General features: G+C 40.4%; 1 protein-coding gene across 1 annotated transcript in view; it reads left to right on the top strand.

Moving 5' to 3' along the window:
• Positions 1 to 2,601: 2,601 nt before the first annotated feature.
• ITK (IL2 inducible T cell kinase) overlaps positions 2,602 to 21,432 on the top strand; it is a 71,630-nt gene continuing 52,799 nt past the window's right edge. Inside the window, exon 1 of the mRNA XM_003782003.2 lies at positions 2,602 to 2,805. Coding sequence (XP_003782051.1) covers positions 2,668 to 2,805 — 138 coding nt within the window. The 5' untranslated portion in view covers positions 2,602 to 2,667. The remainder of the gene's footprint in view (positions 2,806 to 21,432) is intronic.

The raw sequence follows: 21,432 nt of genomic DNA, 5'->3' as shown, positions 1-21,432 counted from the left end.
TTCCTTTTGATACTAACTTGTTTCATCTTGACCAGTGGGAACTCCTAGAATTTGGTTCCTGCAAACTGAACATTCAAAAACCAAAGCAAACAAAGGGATTATTTGTTTCTGTTTCTGTTTTCTTTAAAGTGATGGACAAAACGTTGAGCCACCTAAGTTTACATCTAGAAGTAAGACTAATCTCACAGAGCAGGTTTGAAGGCTTTATGAGAAAGAGAATAAAATTTTTTATGAATACAACCCACAGAGGCTTAGCAACTATTGGCAACAGGTATTAAAGATATTTTGCTTTCCCAGATGATAGCGCTTTGTGAAGTCTGAAAATCTTTGATCTTAAACCAGGTATAAATCTACCCTTCCCAAAGGAGTTGATAGTCTCGTTGAAGAAGATAGCATTGTATTGGTTGTAATTAGGTTTTCTGGTAGGGACAGAAACCTCAAAATAATAGGTGCTTAGCAAATATACATGTATTTCTCTTTATATATATATATTTTAAAAAGTGAGCCAGAGCTGGCATGGAAGATCCAGTCATTAGGACCCCATACTCTTTCTGTCCTACACTGTAATTTCCACCTCATGATATAAGATAGCTGCTTCAGCTCCAACTATCACATCAGCATTCTAGTCATCAAGACAGTAGAAAAAAGAGAAGGAAAAGGATATGAAAACTCCCAGTAATGACATTCCCCAGAAGTTATGCAGACCACTCCTGCTATGTTCAGCCGGCCAAGAAAACAGTTCTAGGCCTACACTTAGCTATAAAGTGCACTTTCAGCAACAAAGGCTGAAAAACGTAGTCTTTATCCTGGCTAGCCAGATTGCCCAGATAACTTTCAGGGAGTCAGTTACCCCAGCTAGAAGGAGAGAGTAGATGTTTGGGCGGGAAATAGCAACACTTGCTTCAAGCCCACATTCAAAAACAAAACAAAACTACCCCTTTTGGTCAGTGTATCTCCATATGCATGTGTTAAAATCTCAGAATGGAGGGGTCATTTAAATATCCTCCTACCCTCCTGAGTGTCTTGATTATACTGGGGCATCTACTATATGAAACAAAATTGGACTGGTATCTGGCAATTTATGCTTAAAAATAAATTTTAGAGAATTGCACTCCTATACAGCAATAAAGATTGTTTTGTTTCATTATGTATCCCCAGCTAATACATGCCATCTCTACTTACCATGAGATTTCCTGATTAACTCAAGGTGAATAATACTTTATACTTCAACTACATACTAACGCTAAGGCAAAGGACATGAATAGTATCCATCATTCACAGAGTGTGTGGGATTCAGTCCTCAAAGTGACCCTCCTAAGGAAACTAAGGACCAGAATGGGCAACTGTGATAGTTTGCTCAAAGAAAAACAGCTTAGTTAATGACAGAGCTGGAGCTCCAACACAGGTTCATTTGTTTTCAGAGCCCGTTTATGTTTGGTTAACTGTGACATTCTGAAAGTTTCACTTATTTTTCTGCACTCCACAAAACTTTATGATAGAAAGGCAATTATCTATATGTAGCTTTGAGAGACTCCTGTGGGTTTTAACTTAAATTTTATTCATTTATTTATTTGTTTTTATTTATTTTGAGACAGAGTCTCACTATATTGCCCTCAGTAGAGTGCTGGGGGCATCACAGCTCACAGCAACCTCAAACTCTTGGGCTTAAGTGATTCTCTCGCCTTAGCCTCCCAGATAGCTGGGACTATAGTCACCCGCCACAACGCTGGGTTATTTTTGTTGTTGTTATTGTTGTTGTTGTTGTTTAGTAGGCCTGGGCTGGGTTTGAACCTGCCAGCCTTGATGTATGTGGCCGGCACCCTAACCACTGAGCTGTGGTCACCAATCCTTATTTATTTTTAAAACAACGTCCCGGCTGGAGTGCAGTGGCCTCATCATAGCTTACTGCAGCCTCAAACTCCTGGGTTCAAGTGATCCTCCTGCCTCAGCCTCCACATAGCCAGATCTACAGGCAAGTACAGTCACACCATGACTGGCTAATTTTCTCTATTTTTGGTAGTGATGGGGAGTCTTGCTTTCCTTTCCAGGCTGGTCTTGAACTCCAGGCCTCAAGATCCTCCCACCTGGCCTCTGAAAGTGCCAAGATTTTAGGCATGAGCCACCATACCCGTCCACATTTAAAAAAATAATGAACTGCAACATATTTCTTCATTTCAATGTATTAGTGTTTTATGCTCATTATCTCTTAATTGCCCAGTCCAACTGGATGATTATCCTTTCAACAAGTTTTTACTTATTTTACTAAGTAAAACCAAACATAGTCCTTACTGTATGTTCCAGGTCTTAACGGTTGGATAGGCTAAACCAGAAACTATAAAGATTAAACCCTAATTTTTAACACAATTTTAAGTCTAAATTTTTAAAATATTCCTTCCAAACCATATAAGAAAGAGTGTGTGTGTTTTTTACATAGGCCTTTTAGTTTTGTGAATTTTGAAAGGATGTGGTTATGGTCTTTGACATCAGAGGGAGAAGTTCTGCAGTGTTGACTGAACATTGATAGAAAGATAACGTTGGAGGCAAGCTACCTTTGAGCAACTCACTAAAGATCAACAGCCTCCCCAATTCATTCCTTGCCCTAAGGCTGTTTCCTCTGGTGTGCTAAGGAGTGATGCCCAAGGTGCATCCCTTCTCAAGAATTGGATCATGAACAACTTTATCCTTCTGGAAGAACAGCTCATCAAGAAATCCCAACAAAAGAGAAGAACATCTCCATCGAACTTCAAAGTTCGCTTCTTCGTTTTAACCAAAGCCAGCCTAGCATACTTCGAAGATCGTCATGGGGTATGTGAGCAACTTCTTTTGTCTTTTTTTTGAAAATAATATTTGTTATTTGGGCCTCCATGACTGACAAAGATATGCACGGAATGAAACAGAAGTCGGGGAACACAAACATACTGGCTAGAACAACCTAAAAAGCTAAAAAGTAGAATGAGAATAACCAGGGGAGAATGTTAAGAGCGGAGTCAAGAGAGGAGATGTTGTAGTAGACGATTTCGGTTCTAAAAACTGTAAGTCTAACGTTCACCACGGCCAGGCACGGTGGCTTACACATGTAATCCCAGCACTTTGGGAGCCAAGGTGGGAAGTTTGCTTGAGGCCAGGAGTTCAAGCAAGACTAGGCTGGGCAACAGAGCGAGAGCCCATCTCAAGACACAATAAAAAACAAAAAATTCATTAGCTTCTTTCTTCCTGCAAGTAAGTTGAATTTTAAAATTATAGTAATATTTTATGTGGCAAATTTTATGATTTAGATAGAATTTGAACTTCATTTGAAATATACTACATTTTAACGGACAGGGAGTCATAAACTATTAGCACTTAATATCAGCACTTAATGGGAGCAAAGGGATGATCAACCCCAGCTTCCGTATTTTTTTAGTTTAAGAAACTGGTACTTAGAATGGTTAAGTGATAGGTTCAGTGTCAGGATTTCGATGAATTCAACTCTGTCTCAATGGTCACCACTCACCTGAAAATATTGGAACAATATTTTCCTGAAATGTATTGTCTAAAAACTTGCAAGGCACAATGACAAACCTCTTTGTCTCTTGGAAAACTTCCCAGGAGACCAGGGTTATCAAGCACAGCAGTTGTTACCCACAAAATTACAGCTGCTTACTTAGTTAGGGCAATCTTTTTCTATATCTAATTTCTGTAATCCCAGCACTTTGGGAAGCTAAGGTGGGACCATCACTTAAGGCTTAGCATTTGAGACCAGCCTGAGCAACATAGCAAGTCTCTGTCTCTCCATAAAAGAAAAAGAAAACAAAAAAAAATATTTAATTAGCTTATTATGGTGGTCATAATTATTAAGATCACTTGAGCCCAGGAGTTCAAGTTTGCAGTGATCTACGATCAGAACATTGTACTTCAGACTGGGCAATTAGTAAGACCCTATCTCTTTAAAAAGAAACATAACAACAAAACCAAAAAAAAACCCAAGGATAGTCTCATATTCTGTAACATCAGTAATATCAAAAGCAACATGAATAATCTTAATAATGTAGTTTGTAGAAAAAAAAAACAATGGGCAAAGGGTCCAGAGATAAAATTTGACTTCTTACTAGGTAACTTACCTTGGCAAATGTCTACCTCCTACATCAGATTCTTTCTTTATAAAATTTTAACGAACTGGAAATAATGACTTACAAGAGCCCTTCCTTTTTCAAAAATTCCTCATTTTATGCAGTAGCATGTAGCCCTTCTCAGCAATTTTTTAAAGCATATTTGATTTCTCACTATGTCTTTGTATCATTTTTGCATCATTCGAGAGGTAGAGCAAGATCATAACTTATATTTCACTGAAGGGGAATTAGGTAAGTATTTAGTTGTCACTTAGAGACAAAGGTATTCTGGTTTCTTGTTGGAGTCTGACTTAGGAACTGGAGAGCTGTAGGCCTGCATTTTGTGGCTCTGGAGAGCAGACTTTGAAACAGTCAGTGAAATGGCATTCCAGGGAGGTCAGGCTTGCTGTTTTAAGTTGCAGGTGAAATAATGCTGCCTCTTCAGACATGAAAAGAATTGCTTGCTTGTCTTCAGAAGATTATTCCTGACAGCAATTAAGCAACCGATTTGAAAGCCCATGGAATTATATGCAAGGCCCCCATGGTAGGTGGCCAGGAGCCAAGTTTTAAACTTGGGGAATCCATCATGTAAAGCTGGTAAATCACATGACATCAGTCTGTGACTGAGACATTTAAAGTTCTTGTTTCGTACTGAAAGAAGAGTTGTGTGCCTTTAATTCTTTTTTTCAAAGCCCATTTTTCAGTTTGCACTAATTCTTTTTCTTGACTGGACATGGTATCAACTCATTTAGTTAGTACTGATAATTCCTGAGCAGAATTGCCATTTGTGAACTGTTGGATGGTGGATTCAGTCCACTGTTATTTGCAAAGAATCACACAACCAGAAGGTCTCGATTCAGACTTTTGTGGGTTACAATGTACATGTAGACGACGTTGTAAAACCACTCCACTTCTTTATTCAAACATTATGAAAAATTCCAGGACAATTAATTTATTCTGGAGAGTCCTGAGCTATAGTTTCTAATGTGCATATGGGATATAAAAGATATATGCCCCAACCCCAAGTATCTTGTTTTCTAATACCTATGGTTTACATTTATGAATAACCACTTAAAAAGTATTTCTTTACATACTGTAGAAATTTGTTGCTTAGAAATTTATCCAAGATCTTTGAGAGAGATAAGATATATGAGTTATTGCTCATGCATGCTCTATTTGTATTCCACTGTTTAGAAAGCTCCACTGATTTGCACACAAGTAATTTGTCTATTACTCAGAAATAAATAGACTTACACTTTTGAGAAGAAACTTTTTATTTTCAAATGAAAGACTGAGTTTTCCCATCTGTAAAATGGGTGCAATAATAGCACCCATTTCCTGAGAAGATGGCAAAGACTGGGAGAAACAATATATTTAGGCTGAACTATGTGAAATTAGCATTTAGTAGATCAAAACCCATCAGATTTTGGCAGCAATTTCATAGTTCAATTGAATATATAAAGTACTTTGTATATAGGTCTTGTCACCTGGTGAGCTCATAGTATAAGTTAGTTGCTATTTGTAGCATTTTTATACCTCTGAAGATACTAGCAGGGTGGCATAACATACTCATTTTCAAATGAATCAAGCTAGCATTGCAGTGCTGGATTTCTTCCATTCTGTGGCAAAATACAAACGTGTAGTGAGATGCAGGAATACCTGCATTATGAGCTGTGTGATGCTGGGCCAGCCATTGCCCCTCTTGGGATATCGTAGCTTCCTTTCCTCTTTTCTCATTTGTAAAATTATGTTTCTTGCAGTTCTAATATTCTGTGAAATTATAATCCCACATGAAAGTATACTTCCATATACTCAAGAGTAAATTCTGTAATTCTGCAAATTAAGTATGCTTATTCTAACTTTAAATAATGACTATAATACTGCGATTATAATACTAAATAGCCATTATAATACTGTCATTATTGTCATCATAATACTGATTGAATGAGCCTTTTACTTTAACATGGATTTAATTTGAGTGGCAGGTGTCTGTTTTCTCTACTGAGATGTGCAAGTTTTCCAAGGGGCCAAGAAGTTCCTTCATCCTGCTAAAGCAAGGGATAAGAAAAAAGCATAGATTTGGCAGGTGGTGGCTTGCACATGTGGTTTCAGATGCTCCCTTGTGCCTGCCAGTTTTTTTGAAGTTTTTTTCAGGCATCCCCTGAAATGTTTTTATGTGACAGAGGACCATGCTGGTAAATGTTTAACCCCCATTGTGATGATGGCAGTGAGGTCAGGGGAGCTGAGCTGTTGGGGCACCTCAATTCATAGTGTCTGCCAATTTTTCTGGTGTAAATATTCCCAGAAGGGCCAATTTTAAACTACCAATGTGAAGTCTACTGGCTCACAAATTTATGAAAATTTAACAGTTCATTTACGTGGGCCAGTACAGCCAAGTGCAGCACACCAGCAGCAAGCTAAGTACAAATTATCTTTGGAGAGCAGCATCCTTAGTTGCACATGACTGATATCAGATCCTTTGCAGAGGTGAAAGAGAAAAATAGAGCCTCAGGCACTTTGAGTAAGCATAGGATGGAAGAGAAGCACAGATAGAGACATGTATCATAGATGGGTGAGATTTCAAACCCTGCCTCTCTCACTATCTACATGTGGGATCTCAAGCGAGACATTTAACCTCTTCAAGCCTGTGTCCTACTTGCAAAGTAAGGACCCCAGTACTACTTACCTCAAGTGATGTTGAGTAATTCATGAGAAAATTATGTTATCAGCTTCAGACCAATTGCTACGTGGTAAGGTGATTATTAGTCACAATATTTCCCAAGTACCATTTTGTTCTTCTGAAAGCCCCTCTGAAGAACTGGAAAGGTTTTCCTATTTGGGGGACTTTTGCACCATAGGGATCAAGTTTACTGTGCTCTTCGTGGCATGGAAGCCATATTCATTTATGTGTGCCAGGAGAAATAGTCAAGATCACTATCCCATTCAGCAGCCAGATGAGAGTCTGGCTCTTCCCTTGAGCTGCCACCTGATCTAGCAGCAGAACCGTCTCTTGCAGTGTGCGTCCTCCCTAAATTAAAGATGGCACGTGGGGAGACTGTCCCCTTTTTTGGAAACATTATTGCATAGGGGTCAAAAACACTGCTTCTGGTGGCAGACAGATTCTGGGTCAGAGACAAGTTCTACCATTTCAGCTGTTTGACTGTGTAAATTGCTTAGTACTGTGTGATCTTATATAAAGCTATTTACATTTTTTTAGATGATTAAATTTTCTTTTCTTTCTTTTCTTTTTTTTTTTTTTTCTTTCTCCCCCAGACTGTTTCTCACTCTGTCACCCAGACTAGAGTGGAGTGGTGTCATCACAGCTCATTGCAGCTTCAAGCTCCTGGGCTCAAGTGATCCTCCTGCCTCAACTCCCCCAAATAGCTGGCTCTACAGATGCCACCATGCCAGGCTTATTTTTTATAGAGATGGGGTCTCACTTTTGCTGAGGTTGGTTTCGAACTGAGTTCAAGCAATCCATGCTTCTCTGCCTCCCAGAGTGCTAGGATTGCAGGCGTGAGCCACCGCGCCCAGACCCCCTGCTAGTTTTTTTTTTTTTTTTTTTTTTTTTTTTTTTTTTTTATAGAGACAGGTCTCTCTCTTGCTCAGGCGCAAGCAATCCTCTTGGCTTCACCTCCCAAACTGCTAGGATTACTTGCATGGATCACCATGCCCAGCCTAAACATTCTTTCTTAATCTTATTTCCTTTTAATGAGATAGAGATCACTGGATTCTAATAACAAAATAGTAACTAACATTTACTAAGCACTTAGTAGGTGTCCAAGAGATTATTTCATCTAATCCTTATAACCACCCTCTAAGCTAGGAACTATTACCCAAATTGGTAGAGGAGGAAATTGAGACAAAAAGAGTTAATAACTTGCTGAGGTCCCGTGTGTGTCCAAAGCCTACACAGCTCCTTGTTAAATGGTGCTTATTACTACAAGCAGTCATTACTGGTAGGTAATCGGGGACCCCATGCCTTATTACAAAGTGCACAATACATTCTTACTCTGACATTCTCAATGTAAAAGATAGTCCTGAAAATCAGCACCCAAGACATCTGGGTCTTCTCCAGCGAAGCGCATTACGACCTCTAGCATTTCCACAGGCACTCCAGGACAAATCTTTGTCTTCATTCACTTTGGGACCCAACTATGTGTCCTAAGAGAAATGAAAGCCTTGACAAGTTTTGCCTCCTAAAGGAAAGAACTGATCCAGATTCCCTTCGTCACCTCCCTAGAGGAAGCCTCCACACCTCTCATCTGGGACAACTATGGTGGCTGAGGGTCTCCTAGCGCCACTTGTCCCCCATCTGCTACTCTGATCTCCACACAGCAGCCAGTGTGAGCATGTTGCGTGTGACTCTGGTTAAGTCCCGATGACCTTCATCAGAGGCTGCCTGTCCCTCCAGCAGGTATCCCTGTTGCCTGGAGGATGCACCCCAGAATCTACCACATGGTCTCTTCCAGCCCATGTCCCACATTGTCTCATCTCTGGGCTCCAACCACAGCAGAGCTTTAAAGCCTACGTGTGAAATGTCATCTGCGTGGGGACGGCGTCCTTGAGACTAGGTCATGTTGTCCTCTCACATTCTGCCATGGCAACATGCCGAAGTTGTAATTACCCATTTATGAATCTGACAATTGTATTCATGTCACTTCCCACCTCACCCTCCATTGGGCGATAAGCTTTAGGAGGGCAACACCCAATTTGCTAACAATGGCACCACCTGTGTCTACAACAGTGCCTGGCACATACCAGTCGCTCATTCATTATTACAGAAGGAATGAAAGGAAGAGGGAGGAAGGACATGAGGGATAGATCCAGTCTGAGAGGTTAGAGTTACACAAATGAGCCCTAAACAGAAACAGGCTCAATGTCCAAAAAGTGAGAACTAGGCAAGTGATATGGAGCTTCAAAACAAAGTGAATAAGACACCCTAGAGCAGATGTTCATGGCCCATCCTCTAGCCAGAAAGAGGAGGATCTAGGTGGTTGGGATGTGAAGAGTGGGGTCAGGGAGGCACAGGCAAGGCTTGCAAATGGACTGGCTCCCAGCCCCAAGCTTTTTTTAGGAGAAGTGAGCAAATTTGTTCTTTTTCCCTCCACCCTGTCTTACCTTTCCTTCCTTGCCTTTCACAGCTAAACCCACTGTAGAAGGTATTCTTAAAGCTACCTGAGGATTTTTGCTCAAGACATTCATTCATCAGTCACCATCTCTCTCCTCTCTACGCCTCCCCTAGGTCATTCAGTTGCTTTCTAATTGGGCTTTGCTCACACGTGAGGCCCTTTCAGTCCATAATCCCCAGGGTATCCGGAATGAACCTTTAATATTTTAATCAAATATTGCTTCCTACCTTAAGGCCTTTCATGGCAATTTAGATTACTGACATGAATTCTCATCTGTGTCTTACGAGACCCTTCCCCCTGTGGTCTCCACCTGCCTTTCTTATTTCATTTCACACCACACTCCCTTTATGTGCTTCTACCACATTTGCCTTCTTCCAAAACCTTGAAAAGTCCAAGCTCAAGGTCTTTGTATAGGGACAGGCCTCGGGTGACACAAGTGAGACACACCCGTAAGGAGGCCTTATCCTCGGCTTCATCCACATGCAAGGTCTTTGAATTAGCTGTCCCACTGTCTGGATCACCCCAGATTTTTGCAGGGTTGTTTTTTTCTAATTTCCCACCTCTTCTAATATTTTCCTAGGATCCTGTTTCCTTTTTTTTTTTTTTTTTTGAGACAGAGTCTCACTCTGTAACTCCAGACTATCAGCCTAGCTCACAGAAACCTCCAACTCCGGTATTCAAGTGATCCTCCTGCCTCAGCTTCCCAAGTAGCTAGGACTATAAGTGCATATCACAATGACCAGCTGATTTTTCTATTTTTAAATGTTTTGTATTTTTCTGTTTTTAGTACAGACGGTTCTCACCTTGCTCAAGCTGATCTCGAACTCTTTAGCTCCAGCAATCCTCCCAGCTCAGCCTCCCAGAGTGCTATGGTTACAGGTGTGAGCCACTGTGCTAGGCCCTGTTTTGTTGTTGTTTTTTTCTTTTTTAAACCACTTAGATACTTCGATACTTTGGTGTCTCCACGTAGATACTTCGTTGGGTTTACAGATGTGCTTCCCTGTTTATTCTCTGTTTGTACATCTATGGGAAGGGCAGTTCCGTGAGAGCAGAGGTCAGGACTGCCTTGTTCATCCCTGTATCACCAGCCTCTAAAACAAGACTGGACTCAGTAGGTGCTCAGTAAGTATCTGGTAAATGAACAGCAGTCACATAACTCAAATTGAATTCGTAAAAGCACCAGGTGCTAAAAATGCAGGCCTTGTCTAGCCAGGCAAAGAAAAGTAAAGATCCAAGCAAAGTACTTTGCAACTCAAGCATGTGCAGTTTCTATGCCTGCCTTAGTGGAGTTTCATCATGAATTGCGTGGTGCATGCAATTGATTCATGCAATTGCAATTACCTGTATGAGGTGAGCTTGATGTTTTATGGAGATGACTGTTATATAGAGAATTTTTATTTTGGAGGCAAATACTCCACATTCAACTTACACTCAATTTCTGCTGCCCAGGGACTGGTCCTTCCCTCCAACAGTTTCCACAGCAAAAATAAGCCACAGAGAAACCTGTAAACGTGAAAGCATAGTTTCTGACTCAGTTTGAAAGATTTAACTAGAAATCACAAGAGTTTAGTTTCTTATTCTCTGAGCTCATATAAAATAAGGTATTTTTAATGTCAAACTCAGAAATTGAGTCCACAGGAAACTATTTGAAAGCTCTTCCTCAATTTTCATGGGTCACATAGTAAATACCCCTCTCCATTTTCTTAAACAATCAATACTAAATTCTTCCATTCACTAGAGATTTTTTAGGCCTACTGGAAAAAGTAGATCTTCTGGGACTTATTTTCTGGGACCCAGAAGTGAGTTTGGGTTTGCCTTTTTGACACTCAGGGGCCTCACTAAAGGTGATCCAGAGGAGGAAACAGTTCAGTAATTCTTTCCCATGGAGATAAAATTCCCTTTCTAGATCAAATATCTGCTCAGTTTCTCGAAATTTAGTACAAGTTTTCAGTATTTTAATAAAATAAGAACTTGAAGTTGGGTGCAGTGGCTCACACTTGTAATCCCAGCACTTTGAGAGGCTGAGGCAGGAGGGTTATTTGAGACCAGTAGTTCAAGACTAGCCCGAGCAAGAATGAGATTCCTGTCTACAAAAAATAGAAAATTAGCCTGACCTGGTAGTGCAAGCCTGTAGTCCTAGCTACTCAAGAGGCCCAGGCAGGAGGATCATTGGAGCTCAGGAGTTTGAGGTTGCAGTGAGCTATGATAATGCCATTGCACTCTAGTCAGGGTAATGGAGTGAGACTGCCAACAAAAAAAAAGAAAAAGAGAGAGAGAGAGAAAGAAAAACGAACTTGATACAAAGTTGCAAGGTCTTCTGTTGCCATCTAGTTCCCATTAACCTAAAGCTATTTATAAGCAGACTTCCCATTATATTTTTCTTTTTTCAATATTAAAAAGTTCTAGAAATTGGCTAGGGACCTATAGCTCAGTGGCTAGGGCACCAGCCACATACACTGGAGCCGGCAGGTTCGAAATCAGCCCAGGCCTGCCAAACAACAGTGACAACTACAACCAAAAAATAGCCGGGCGTTGTGGCAGGCACCTGTAGTTCCAGCTACTTGGGAGGCTGAGGCAAGAGAATAGCTTAAACCCAAGAGTTGGAGGCTGCTGTGAGCTGTGACACCATGGTACTCTACCGAGGGTAACATAGTGAGACTCTGTCTCAAAAAAAAAAAAAAACAGTTGCAGAAATTGTATACTTGTCATAAAAATTCAAATATAGGACTTTCCCCCCAGAACTACATATATTGTGCCAGAGGTTGGAGTTTTTGCTTTTGTTTTGTTTTTTACCTAATACCTTATGAAGGAAATTTTTGTTTTTGGCATGTTTAGAATTATTTATTCAACAAGCATTTCCTGAGCACCTACTGTGTGCCGGGCACTGTGCTAGATGTGAGGAATATGGTGGTAAGTAATAGTCAAGGTGTCTGCCTACATAGCCTACATTCTAGGGTAGGAGACACACAGCAAGTGTACAGCTGCTTCTGGCATATAGAGACTATGACAGGTTCAATGGCAAGATCAGCCAGCAGCTGGGGCTGAGTTGGTGGAAAGGGTGATCAGAGAAGGTATTTATACCTAGGCTGAAGTTTGAAGGATGAGGAAAGAGCCAGTCACCTGAAGAAGTGGGGAACAGCATTCTGGGCAGAGAGGACTAAAAGTGGAGAGACCCCAAGGTAGAAAAAGCCTTGGCTTGTGTGAGAAGCAGAGACATGAACATGCAGAATTCAGGAGAGGAGTACAAAAGGTGGGCAGAGCCAAGGTACGTGGGCCCTGGGGCATCACGGCAAGGATTGGATTGGGTCCAGCTATGATGAGAAGCTACCAAAGGGTCGAAGCAGGGGTGTGATCCCATCCACTTTACATTTACACATAATTGTTCTGATGGCTGGGGATGTCAGGTTATACAGAGGAGAAGAACAGAGACCAGGAAACTAGGCAAAGTCCATGGCAGTGGGCTTCTGGTTCTGTTGTGTCATGTCCCATTCTACAAGTTGCTCTTCAGTTATGTTGTGCTTTAACTTTCTTATGGCATCTTTCTTCCTGAGATACTCTGTCCAGAATCATCACGTGTCCTGTTTTGATGGGAAAGTAACAGTTGTATAACCGGGCTCGGGACCAACACTGAGCTCTTTTAGCAACAGAGAATGAAATAAGTTAGAATTCACTTAAATCAACTTTGATCTCAACAGTCAAAGCAGCAACACTTCGGACCCCCAAACTGTTAAAAAAAAAAAAAAAAGAAAAAGAAAAAAGACAACTAGTGAAATAACTAAACTCAAAATGCTCTCAGTAACTCTTTTGTCTAAATACATAACTTACTGTCTCTGGGAGCACTGGTCTTTTCTGTCAGGCAGCCTTAACTTTCATATAGTTACAATGCACGACCATTTTACATTGTGATTTTTCTATTTATTCTTTTGCATAAATGTATTTCTACATATCTACATGTCCTCTAATCATTTTTCACATATATGATTTTTGGAATGACTGAATCAACTCATTGCAAAGGACATGCTTCTCTATTTTATGTACCGAGACAAATGGACAGACTTGTCTACTATCTGTGGCTCAACATTCAGATTGTTTGGGGGTATAATGTAAACACCTCTCCCCACTCCACCCTCAAAAAAGTATACCCATATAGGGTCATCTCCTTTTAAAACTCAGCTGCTTAGGACAGAAGGCCCCCAGTGTGGTGTCTGTGTCGTAGGATAAGAACATTTTCTAGGGTCCATCATTTGTTGCTACACCATCTTCAGAAGACATTTCGCAGCACCCAGGGCCACCCAAAGTGGCACCATCTTTGTTATCAGAACCTTTATTTTTCTAAGAAAGAAATATTTAAAATAGAAGAATTCTATTGTTGTCATTTCAAATACACTATTTTATAGGGTTGGAGCATTATGGTAAGAGAAAGTGGGAATATGCAATACTTACATTTTATACATTGACAAGATGATTTGAAATCAGTGATATATGTATATAGGTAAACCCACCACCTACATAGGAGAATTTAAGGGGTGCCCAAAGGCCTCCTGCTCTGTAAAATCTCAATCCCTCTAAATGATTGTCACAGGGGCGTCTGAAAGACTCCCGTGAGTGATGTGGGACAGTATCTCATGAGCCGCTTTTGACCTCTCCATAGAGGTCAGTTCTAACTGTAGACAGGGCCTGAGGCACTGAAATCCTCAGGCAGACTGTGTTACAGAAAGATGGGATAAGGTGAGGAAGCAACGCAGGGCCGCGTAATACAACGGAGACTTGGCACCTGGGGGACTTCTCCCCGTTCCTCAGTCTATCTGAGATTTAGCTTTCTTGTCCATACGTTAGTGTTTTCCATGCTTTTTAAAATATGGAACTCTCTTTTAATACAAAATTACACATGGAATCACATGTATAAACAGATAGAAGTAAAATGGCTCTGGTTGAAGGACAGGGAGACTGCCCCAAACCCTTTGCCCCTTGGCCTGCCCCGGCTTCCACAGATCACCAAAGTGTCTCATGGCACCTGGCATGTGATTGTCAGGCATAATGATTATAACCATGTGCAAATTATGTCTGCATGAAAGAAAGGACCAGTGCTCACAGAGACAGTACATCGATGTCTTTAGACTACAGCCGGTGGATGCATTCTCCCCGGGGAGTAGAAGAACAAATTTAGAAAGTCTTTGACCTTGAAACCTCATTGTCCTCATCTCTAAAGGTGGACTGAATGAGTTCTACAGATTCTTGTTGCTCAAAAAAGTGGAAACTGGGTGATCATTATGTCTCTGTCAATGATACCAGGAATTCACAACAGGCAATAGAGATTAGCTAAGCGTGGAAACCTTTCGAGGAAGTAACACAGCTAAGATGATTAATAATGGTGTGGCTCCTAAGACAAGCACATTGTCAAAATTCCAGCATGACCCTGAGAATGCTCCTGAAAATAGGAGGCAGACATTTCACAGGTAACCAACATAAAATCTAAAACAATAACAGCCAATGTGTTTAATGAATCCTTGCTGTATTTCAGGGCACAAAATTAAATATTCACAATCACCACGTGCACTAGGTCACCCTGTCATCCTCATTTTATTGATGAGAAGGTAGAGATTGAAAGAAGCTCAGTATCTGTAGGTAGGTCACATATGCAAGACAAAGATTAAACACTGGAGTAATTGCTCTCCAATAGACATTTTCACATCTAAGCTTGTTTGGGTCTGAGAAGTCTTGTAATAGAGCTAATCAGGGAGAGTTGGGGCAAAGATTTTTTGGTGAGTTTCTAATATGCTAGCAATCCTGAGAGGCCTGAACACTTTATGTATGTGTTTTTAATCCTTTTACTCCCTTGAAGAAGGTAAAAAGTAAACAATTTTTTTTAGAAAGGAAGTAATTAAAACACGAGGAGGCTAAGTAAGTTGCCCAAGGCCACGATAGTGTGCTAAGTGTAAAGGCAATGCTTTGGGATGTAATGACTCCCTATACTTTGACCCCACATTCAATAGTGTGACCTTTTTATGTTCTCTCTTTGGTTACCCAAGCAGAGTTAGCTTTTGTGAGAATTCTCTGAAAAAGCGACTTGAGCATCTGGGCCAGTTTCTCCCTGGAGTGTGTGAATTTGTCAGTCTCTGTGACTTTGCAGAGTGTGCTTCTGTTCAGCTGCATTCTGTGGACTGAGGCACGAGAGCTTCTGGACCTGTAACCCCGAGGATCTGCTCCTTTTTGTAGGATGACCTCTGACAAGGAAAGCTGCTGTACAAACTTGGACTCCATTTACTTTACCAGATTAGCCAATAATAACAGCAGCAACCTCTCATCAGGCACTTTCTGGGAAGAGCATTCTAGGAATACAATACCTGGGTTTTAGTAGGAGGAGGACTAGGTAGAAAGTCTGAGTATGCCCCAGAGCCCAGAAAGTGAGATTGAGGGCACTAACACATAACCTCCCAATCCATACTGAGCCCAGTTTCATGGCCATGATACAATTTGCTGTTTCCCAAAGTGGGGTGCTATAAGGAGCATTACAAAATGGTCAAATCTGGTTTAAACATTAATAGTTACACATCGATTATAATTTATATTAGAAATGAGTGTTTTTTAATCTCTGGTGGTAAAGTATCCTTTTGGAATAATTTTTTTTTTTTATTTTGAGACAGAGTCTCACTATGCCACCCTCAGTAGAGTGCTGTGGCATCACAGCTCACAGTAACTTCAAATTCTTGGACTTAAGCGATTCTCTTACTTCAGCCTCCCAAGTGGCTGGGACCACAGATACCTGCCACAATGCCCAACTATTTTTTTTTTGTTGCAGTTACCTGTGCTATAGGCGCCAACCCTGGAATAAACTTTTTTAAGTGAAAAATGTCAGTGTAAAGAATACTATTAAGTATAGGACACTATTTGAGGGAATTAAGTATACTGTAAATTGCAAAGGTAGATTGCAAACTGAAGCCTGGGAACCCTTAATTCGTGGGATAGCAACACAAGTCATGCTTCATGATGGTTTGCTTTTAAATAGTTCAGAGAGTAAAATATACTAACCTGGACTGGACCTTTGGACACACAGAGATGAGCACACAGAATCCAGGGCTCTTGGAGACTGGTAAGCACAGAAGGGCAGGGAAGATGGCAAAAGAGATCTCAGGCCCCTGTGCTCTGCCGGAAGCACAGCAATGAACCTGCTGCCACAAACTGACCCCAAATTTCTCTGAATTCAAGAAAAGACTGTCCTTAATTCTAGAATGAGTTGATTATAAATCGCAATGAGATTAGGTTAATATTGTTCACATTGCTTTTTCATCTGTGTTTCAAACTGCGGTAACTGGTTCACAAAACAGGCGTAACTGTTGCTGGAATGAACCCTTGCCCACTTGCTTCTGTGTCTGTTGGACTTCACATCCGTGCATTAATAGTCACTTTCGTTTGGTGACTTTCTGCAAAATGCAGATTAATTGGTTTTTTTAATATTGGATCTTGTTCTATTGCCCAGGCTAGAATGCAGTGGCATCATCATAGCTCACTGCAATCTCAAACGCATAGGCTCCTCCTGCCTCAGCCTCCTGGGTAGCTAGGACCACCAGTGCCTGCCACCATGCCTAGCTCTAATTTTCATTTTTCAAGAGATAATACAGCCCCATAATTTTAAAAAGCAATTGCAAAATATTATGCAGTAACAAAATCTCCCTTCTTTCTCCCAAGCTACACTGATTTTCTGCCTGAAAGCAACAAAGATAATTCTTATACAGTCTTCCAATGGTACTTTATGCATATAAATGTAATACAAACAAACATTCTTATTTCCTTCCTTTCTATATAATGCTAGCATACTCTACACGTATTTCTTAACCTTTCTTTTAGTTGATTAACGATATATGTGGGCGGTTCAGCGCCCGTAGCATAGTGGTTACAGTGCCAGCCACATACACTAAAGCTGGCGGGTTTGAACCCAGCCCAGGCCTGCTAAACAACAATGACAACTAAAAAAAAAAAAAAAAAAGCTGAATGTTGTGGCAGGAGCTTATAGTCCCAGCGACTTGGGAGGCTGAGGCAAGAATATCACTTGAGTCCAAGAGTTTGAGGTTGCTGTGAGCTGTGACTCCATGGCACTCTACTGAGGGCGACATAGTGAGACTCTGTCTCAAATGGAAAAAAAAAAAATACATAAATATATATATATATATTCAGGAGATTTATCCATACTGACACACAAATATATTCTTCATTCTTCTTTTATAGTTGCCTAATATTTCATTGTATGGATAAGAAATTTGCAATGATGGACAATTAGTCTGGTTTCAGTGTTTAATAAATAACCTATAGATATGTCACTTTCCATGAGTTTTTCTGTAACAGGGGTTCTCAACCAAAGGTGATTTTCTCACCCGGGGACATCTGATGATGTGTCAGGCAATTCAGGGTTGTCGTAACTGTAGAGGAGAATTCTATTGGCATCTGGAGGGTAGAAGCCGGGGATGCTGATAAATATCCTACAAGGCACGGAACAGACTCACAGCAAAGAATTAGTCAAGCCCAGAATAATAGTGCTGAGGGTAAGAATCCCCAGTCTGCAGAAAACATCTCTAGAAGTGGAATTGCTGAGTCAAAGGATATTTGCATCTGTTATTTTGTTGAGCAAATTACTCGCCATAGAAGTTGTACCAGTGAACATTCCCCAGGGCCACATGTAAGAAGCCTGTTTTCTCAAAACCTCACCAATACCATTATCTTATGTTTTGATCTTTGCTAGTCGGGTTTTTTTAATGGTATTTAAGTATAACTTAATTGCATTTGTGTGATCATAGGGACTTGGAGCATCTTTTCATATGTTCAAACATTTATAGTCCTGTTGCCCATTTTTCTGTAGGGTTGTTAACATCTTACTTAATACTTTGGGGAGCTCTTTATCTATTAACTAAACCCCTCATGCAGACTAGTTTTCACCTACCTTCTCACCGTCAGGATATTTGGATCCACCTGCCAGTCTTTCTGGAAATCTTCTCACAAATCATTTTCATCAAGAATTTTGTCATAGGGTCCATAATTAGCACTCTCTGCTACCCACTAGGTCGTACTTGCCTTTCCCTCAACCAGTTAATAAATATTAATCAAACATCACTACTTCTGTGCAAGGAGTTAGGGCCTGAAAGGCAATGAAGTTTGTATTAACTTGCATACTTTGGCTACTGATTCTTCAGTGCTTGAAAGAAAATACAAAAAATACATTCTTTCCTATTCACTAAACATCTGGTGTTTACTATCCTGGGAAGAAGAAGGGCTTTGCAAGAGAACAGAGATGTGGAGAGAAATCACGTGCAGGACTCTGAGGATCTGCTTTGGGCTGTGCATACAGCACTTACTTCTCTTCGTTTCCACCCAGGTCCTTTTCTCTCTGCCCATTTTTATAAGCAAATCTGAACAAACATGTTTTTTTCATGCCAGGATCATGTTATCTTTATCTCACATGAATGGGGTTTGGAAAGCATTCCTGAAGTATGGCTTCCCTATAAGAGAAATTGAAGAAAATGGCTCTCTCTTGAAGGACCTTCATGAACTTGAAGCGCCATGATACAGAAGAGCAGGTGGCAGGTGCTGCCTGGCTGTGGCAGTTAATGGGGTTATGAGGTCACAGGGGCAGGTGGGGTTGTATCATTTTGCACACCCTTGTTTGATGTGTACCCCTTAGCCTTCTCCCGTGGGCATCTATCAAAGTGGTATTACACTATGATGTTTTTAAAACTTCTGACTGCTTTAAAGTATTTTAATTTTTCTGCTTTTCATTCTGCTCTAAGCTCATTATAAAGATTTCAAATAACATAGAAATATATGGGTTTTGGGGGGTGGGGTGTAATTTTTTATGTAGCATTAGATAACAATATACTTTTACTTGATTTCTTCCACAACAGAGTTGAGGTAATATTCCATGATTCAGTCATTTGAGCTAAGCTACTGACAAGTTTTTCTTCATTAGACAAAATGCCCGGCTGTTATAGATGTATAACTGTAGCCTCTCCACTTACATAATACAGTTTAACCCACCACAGTTTGATATCTTAGCATGTTTCAAGAACAACAACATCCTCTTTGCTGTGATCCATGGTGTTATTTGTCTTTTTTTTTTTTTTGATAGAAAAGAATAATGTGCTTTTCATTATTTGATTAGATTTGGTGTCTGTGGCTGGCTACAGCCATACCAATGGCTTCTACCTATCAATTTGCTCAGAAAAAAAGATATGCTACAAATTGTAGCAATAAAACATTTTTAAAAGGTAATGTTCAGCATCTCAGCACCTAAAAAGGAAAATTTATCTGGATAAATAAACCAAAGGCAAAGACAAAGGTCTCTGTAAATTCTGCTACAATGGCGCTCATAAGAGAGAACTAGTGCGAATCAGCTTGGAGTATTTTTCCTTCTTGTATTATTCCTTTGAGTATTGCATGGACTAATATATATTTTATCTCTTATTTCAAAAAATAAGATGATTCTCTGTCTGCTGCTTTAAACTTGCTTTTTGTAACATTTTTTAAAAAGACATAGTCTCACTCTGTTTCCCAAGCTAGAGTGTGGTGGCCTTAGCCCTGCTCACAGCAACCTCAAACTCCTGGGTTCAAGTGATTCTCCTACCTCAGCCTCCCAGGTAGCTGGAACTACAGGCTCCTGCCACAAAGCCCTGCTGATTTTTCTATTTTTAGTAGAGACCTGTGTTGCTGTATTATGTAAGTGGAGAGGCTGCGGTTATACATCTGTAACAGCCAGGGATTTTGTCTAATGAAGAAGAGTAGAGTAGTGTTGAGTTGTTATTACAGACCAGTGTTGCTTTTGATCAGGCTGGTCTCCACCTCCTGAGTTCTAGGGGTCCTCCCTCCTCAGCCTCCCAGAATGCAAGGATTACAGGTGTGAACCACCACACCTGGCCTTCTTTTTAGCATTTTATATATATTCATCTATATGTGTGTGTATATATATGTATATGTTTTTTCTTTTTTGAGACAGAGTATTACTTTTTGGCCCTAGGTAGAATGCCCTGGTGTCATAGCTCACAGCATCCTCTAACACTTGGGCTAAGTGATTCTCTTGCCTCAGCCTCCCATGTAGCTGGGACCACAAGTACCCGCCACAATGCCTGGCTATTTTTTTTAAGAGGCAGGGTCTCACTTTTGCTCAGGATGATCTCAAACCCGTGAGCTCAGGCAGTCCACCTGCCTCGGCCTTCTAGAGCATTAGAATTATAGGAGTGAGCCACCATGCCCCACCCTTAATATATATATTTGTCCTTCCATATAGACTGACTTTATTCTTTGTTGATGGCTATGGAGTCACAGAATGGATGCACCATAATTAATTTTACTATTTGTCTATTGATAGATATTTAAGATAGATATTAGGTCCTGTAGTATAATAAATCATGTTTACATGAACATCTTTTTTCCTATATCTTTACACATTTTTTTTTGAGACAGAGTTTCACTATGTCACCCTTAGTAGAGTGCTGTGGTGTCACAGCTCACAGCAACCTCAAACTCTTAGGCTCAAGCAATTCTTTTGCCTCAGCCCCCCAAGGCGCTGAGACTACAGGCTACATATTTTGAATGAATGTTTCCACAGGATATATCCCATAAGGGAAATGTATTTAATTATTTTAGTTAACTATTTTTAATAGAATGAAAGAAACATATGTTCAAGGCAAAATATTCAAACAGTACAGAAGGATATAAGATGAAAAGAAAAGCTCTTTTTTCTCCCTTTCCACAAACCCCAGAGTTGTCCCCATGGCAATCTGCTGTTAATAGTTTCTTATGAGAAAATGCATTCACAATTTTCATAGGGGATCCTAAGCTGCCCTCTGAAATCATTTGTAAGTATAGTTCTTTTGTGTTTCTTTTGTTTTCTTCATTTGTCCTTTTTTTTTTTTTTTTTTTTAAAATTCTCACTTTTTCCTTCTGGGTAGCAAAGGTGTTACCATTGAAAAGCTGGCAGGCTTTAAGACAAACTGAACTGTCTTCCTTACAGCACAACGAGCCACAAACCATCAATGCTAAAGCAGAAAAAGCCAGATGACCATGGTGGGCTATGAGTAAGAGGTCTTGTAGAGATGAGGAAAGAAAGAAGGCAGGTGTGGGATGGACCGTCATTTCCTGGCCTTGAGTTGGTTTGGCAAGCCGGGAAATCAGTGGCCTCAGCTCCAGCCCTGCCCCGAGCGTCCCAGTGCAGTGTGACTGTGGTGGGG

The sequence above is a fragment of the Otolemur garnettii genome, unplaced genomic scaffold (assembly GCF_000181295.1).
Source record: "Otolemur garnettii isolate 467f Iridium unplaced genomic scaffold, OtoGar3 scaffold00003, whole genome shotgun sequence".
NCBI classification, from domain to species: domain Eukaryota; kingdom Metazoa; phylum Chordata; class Mammalia; order Primates; family Galagidae; genus Otolemur; species Otolemur garnettii.
This window is presented reverse-complemented; position numbering and strand designations above follow the sequence as displayed.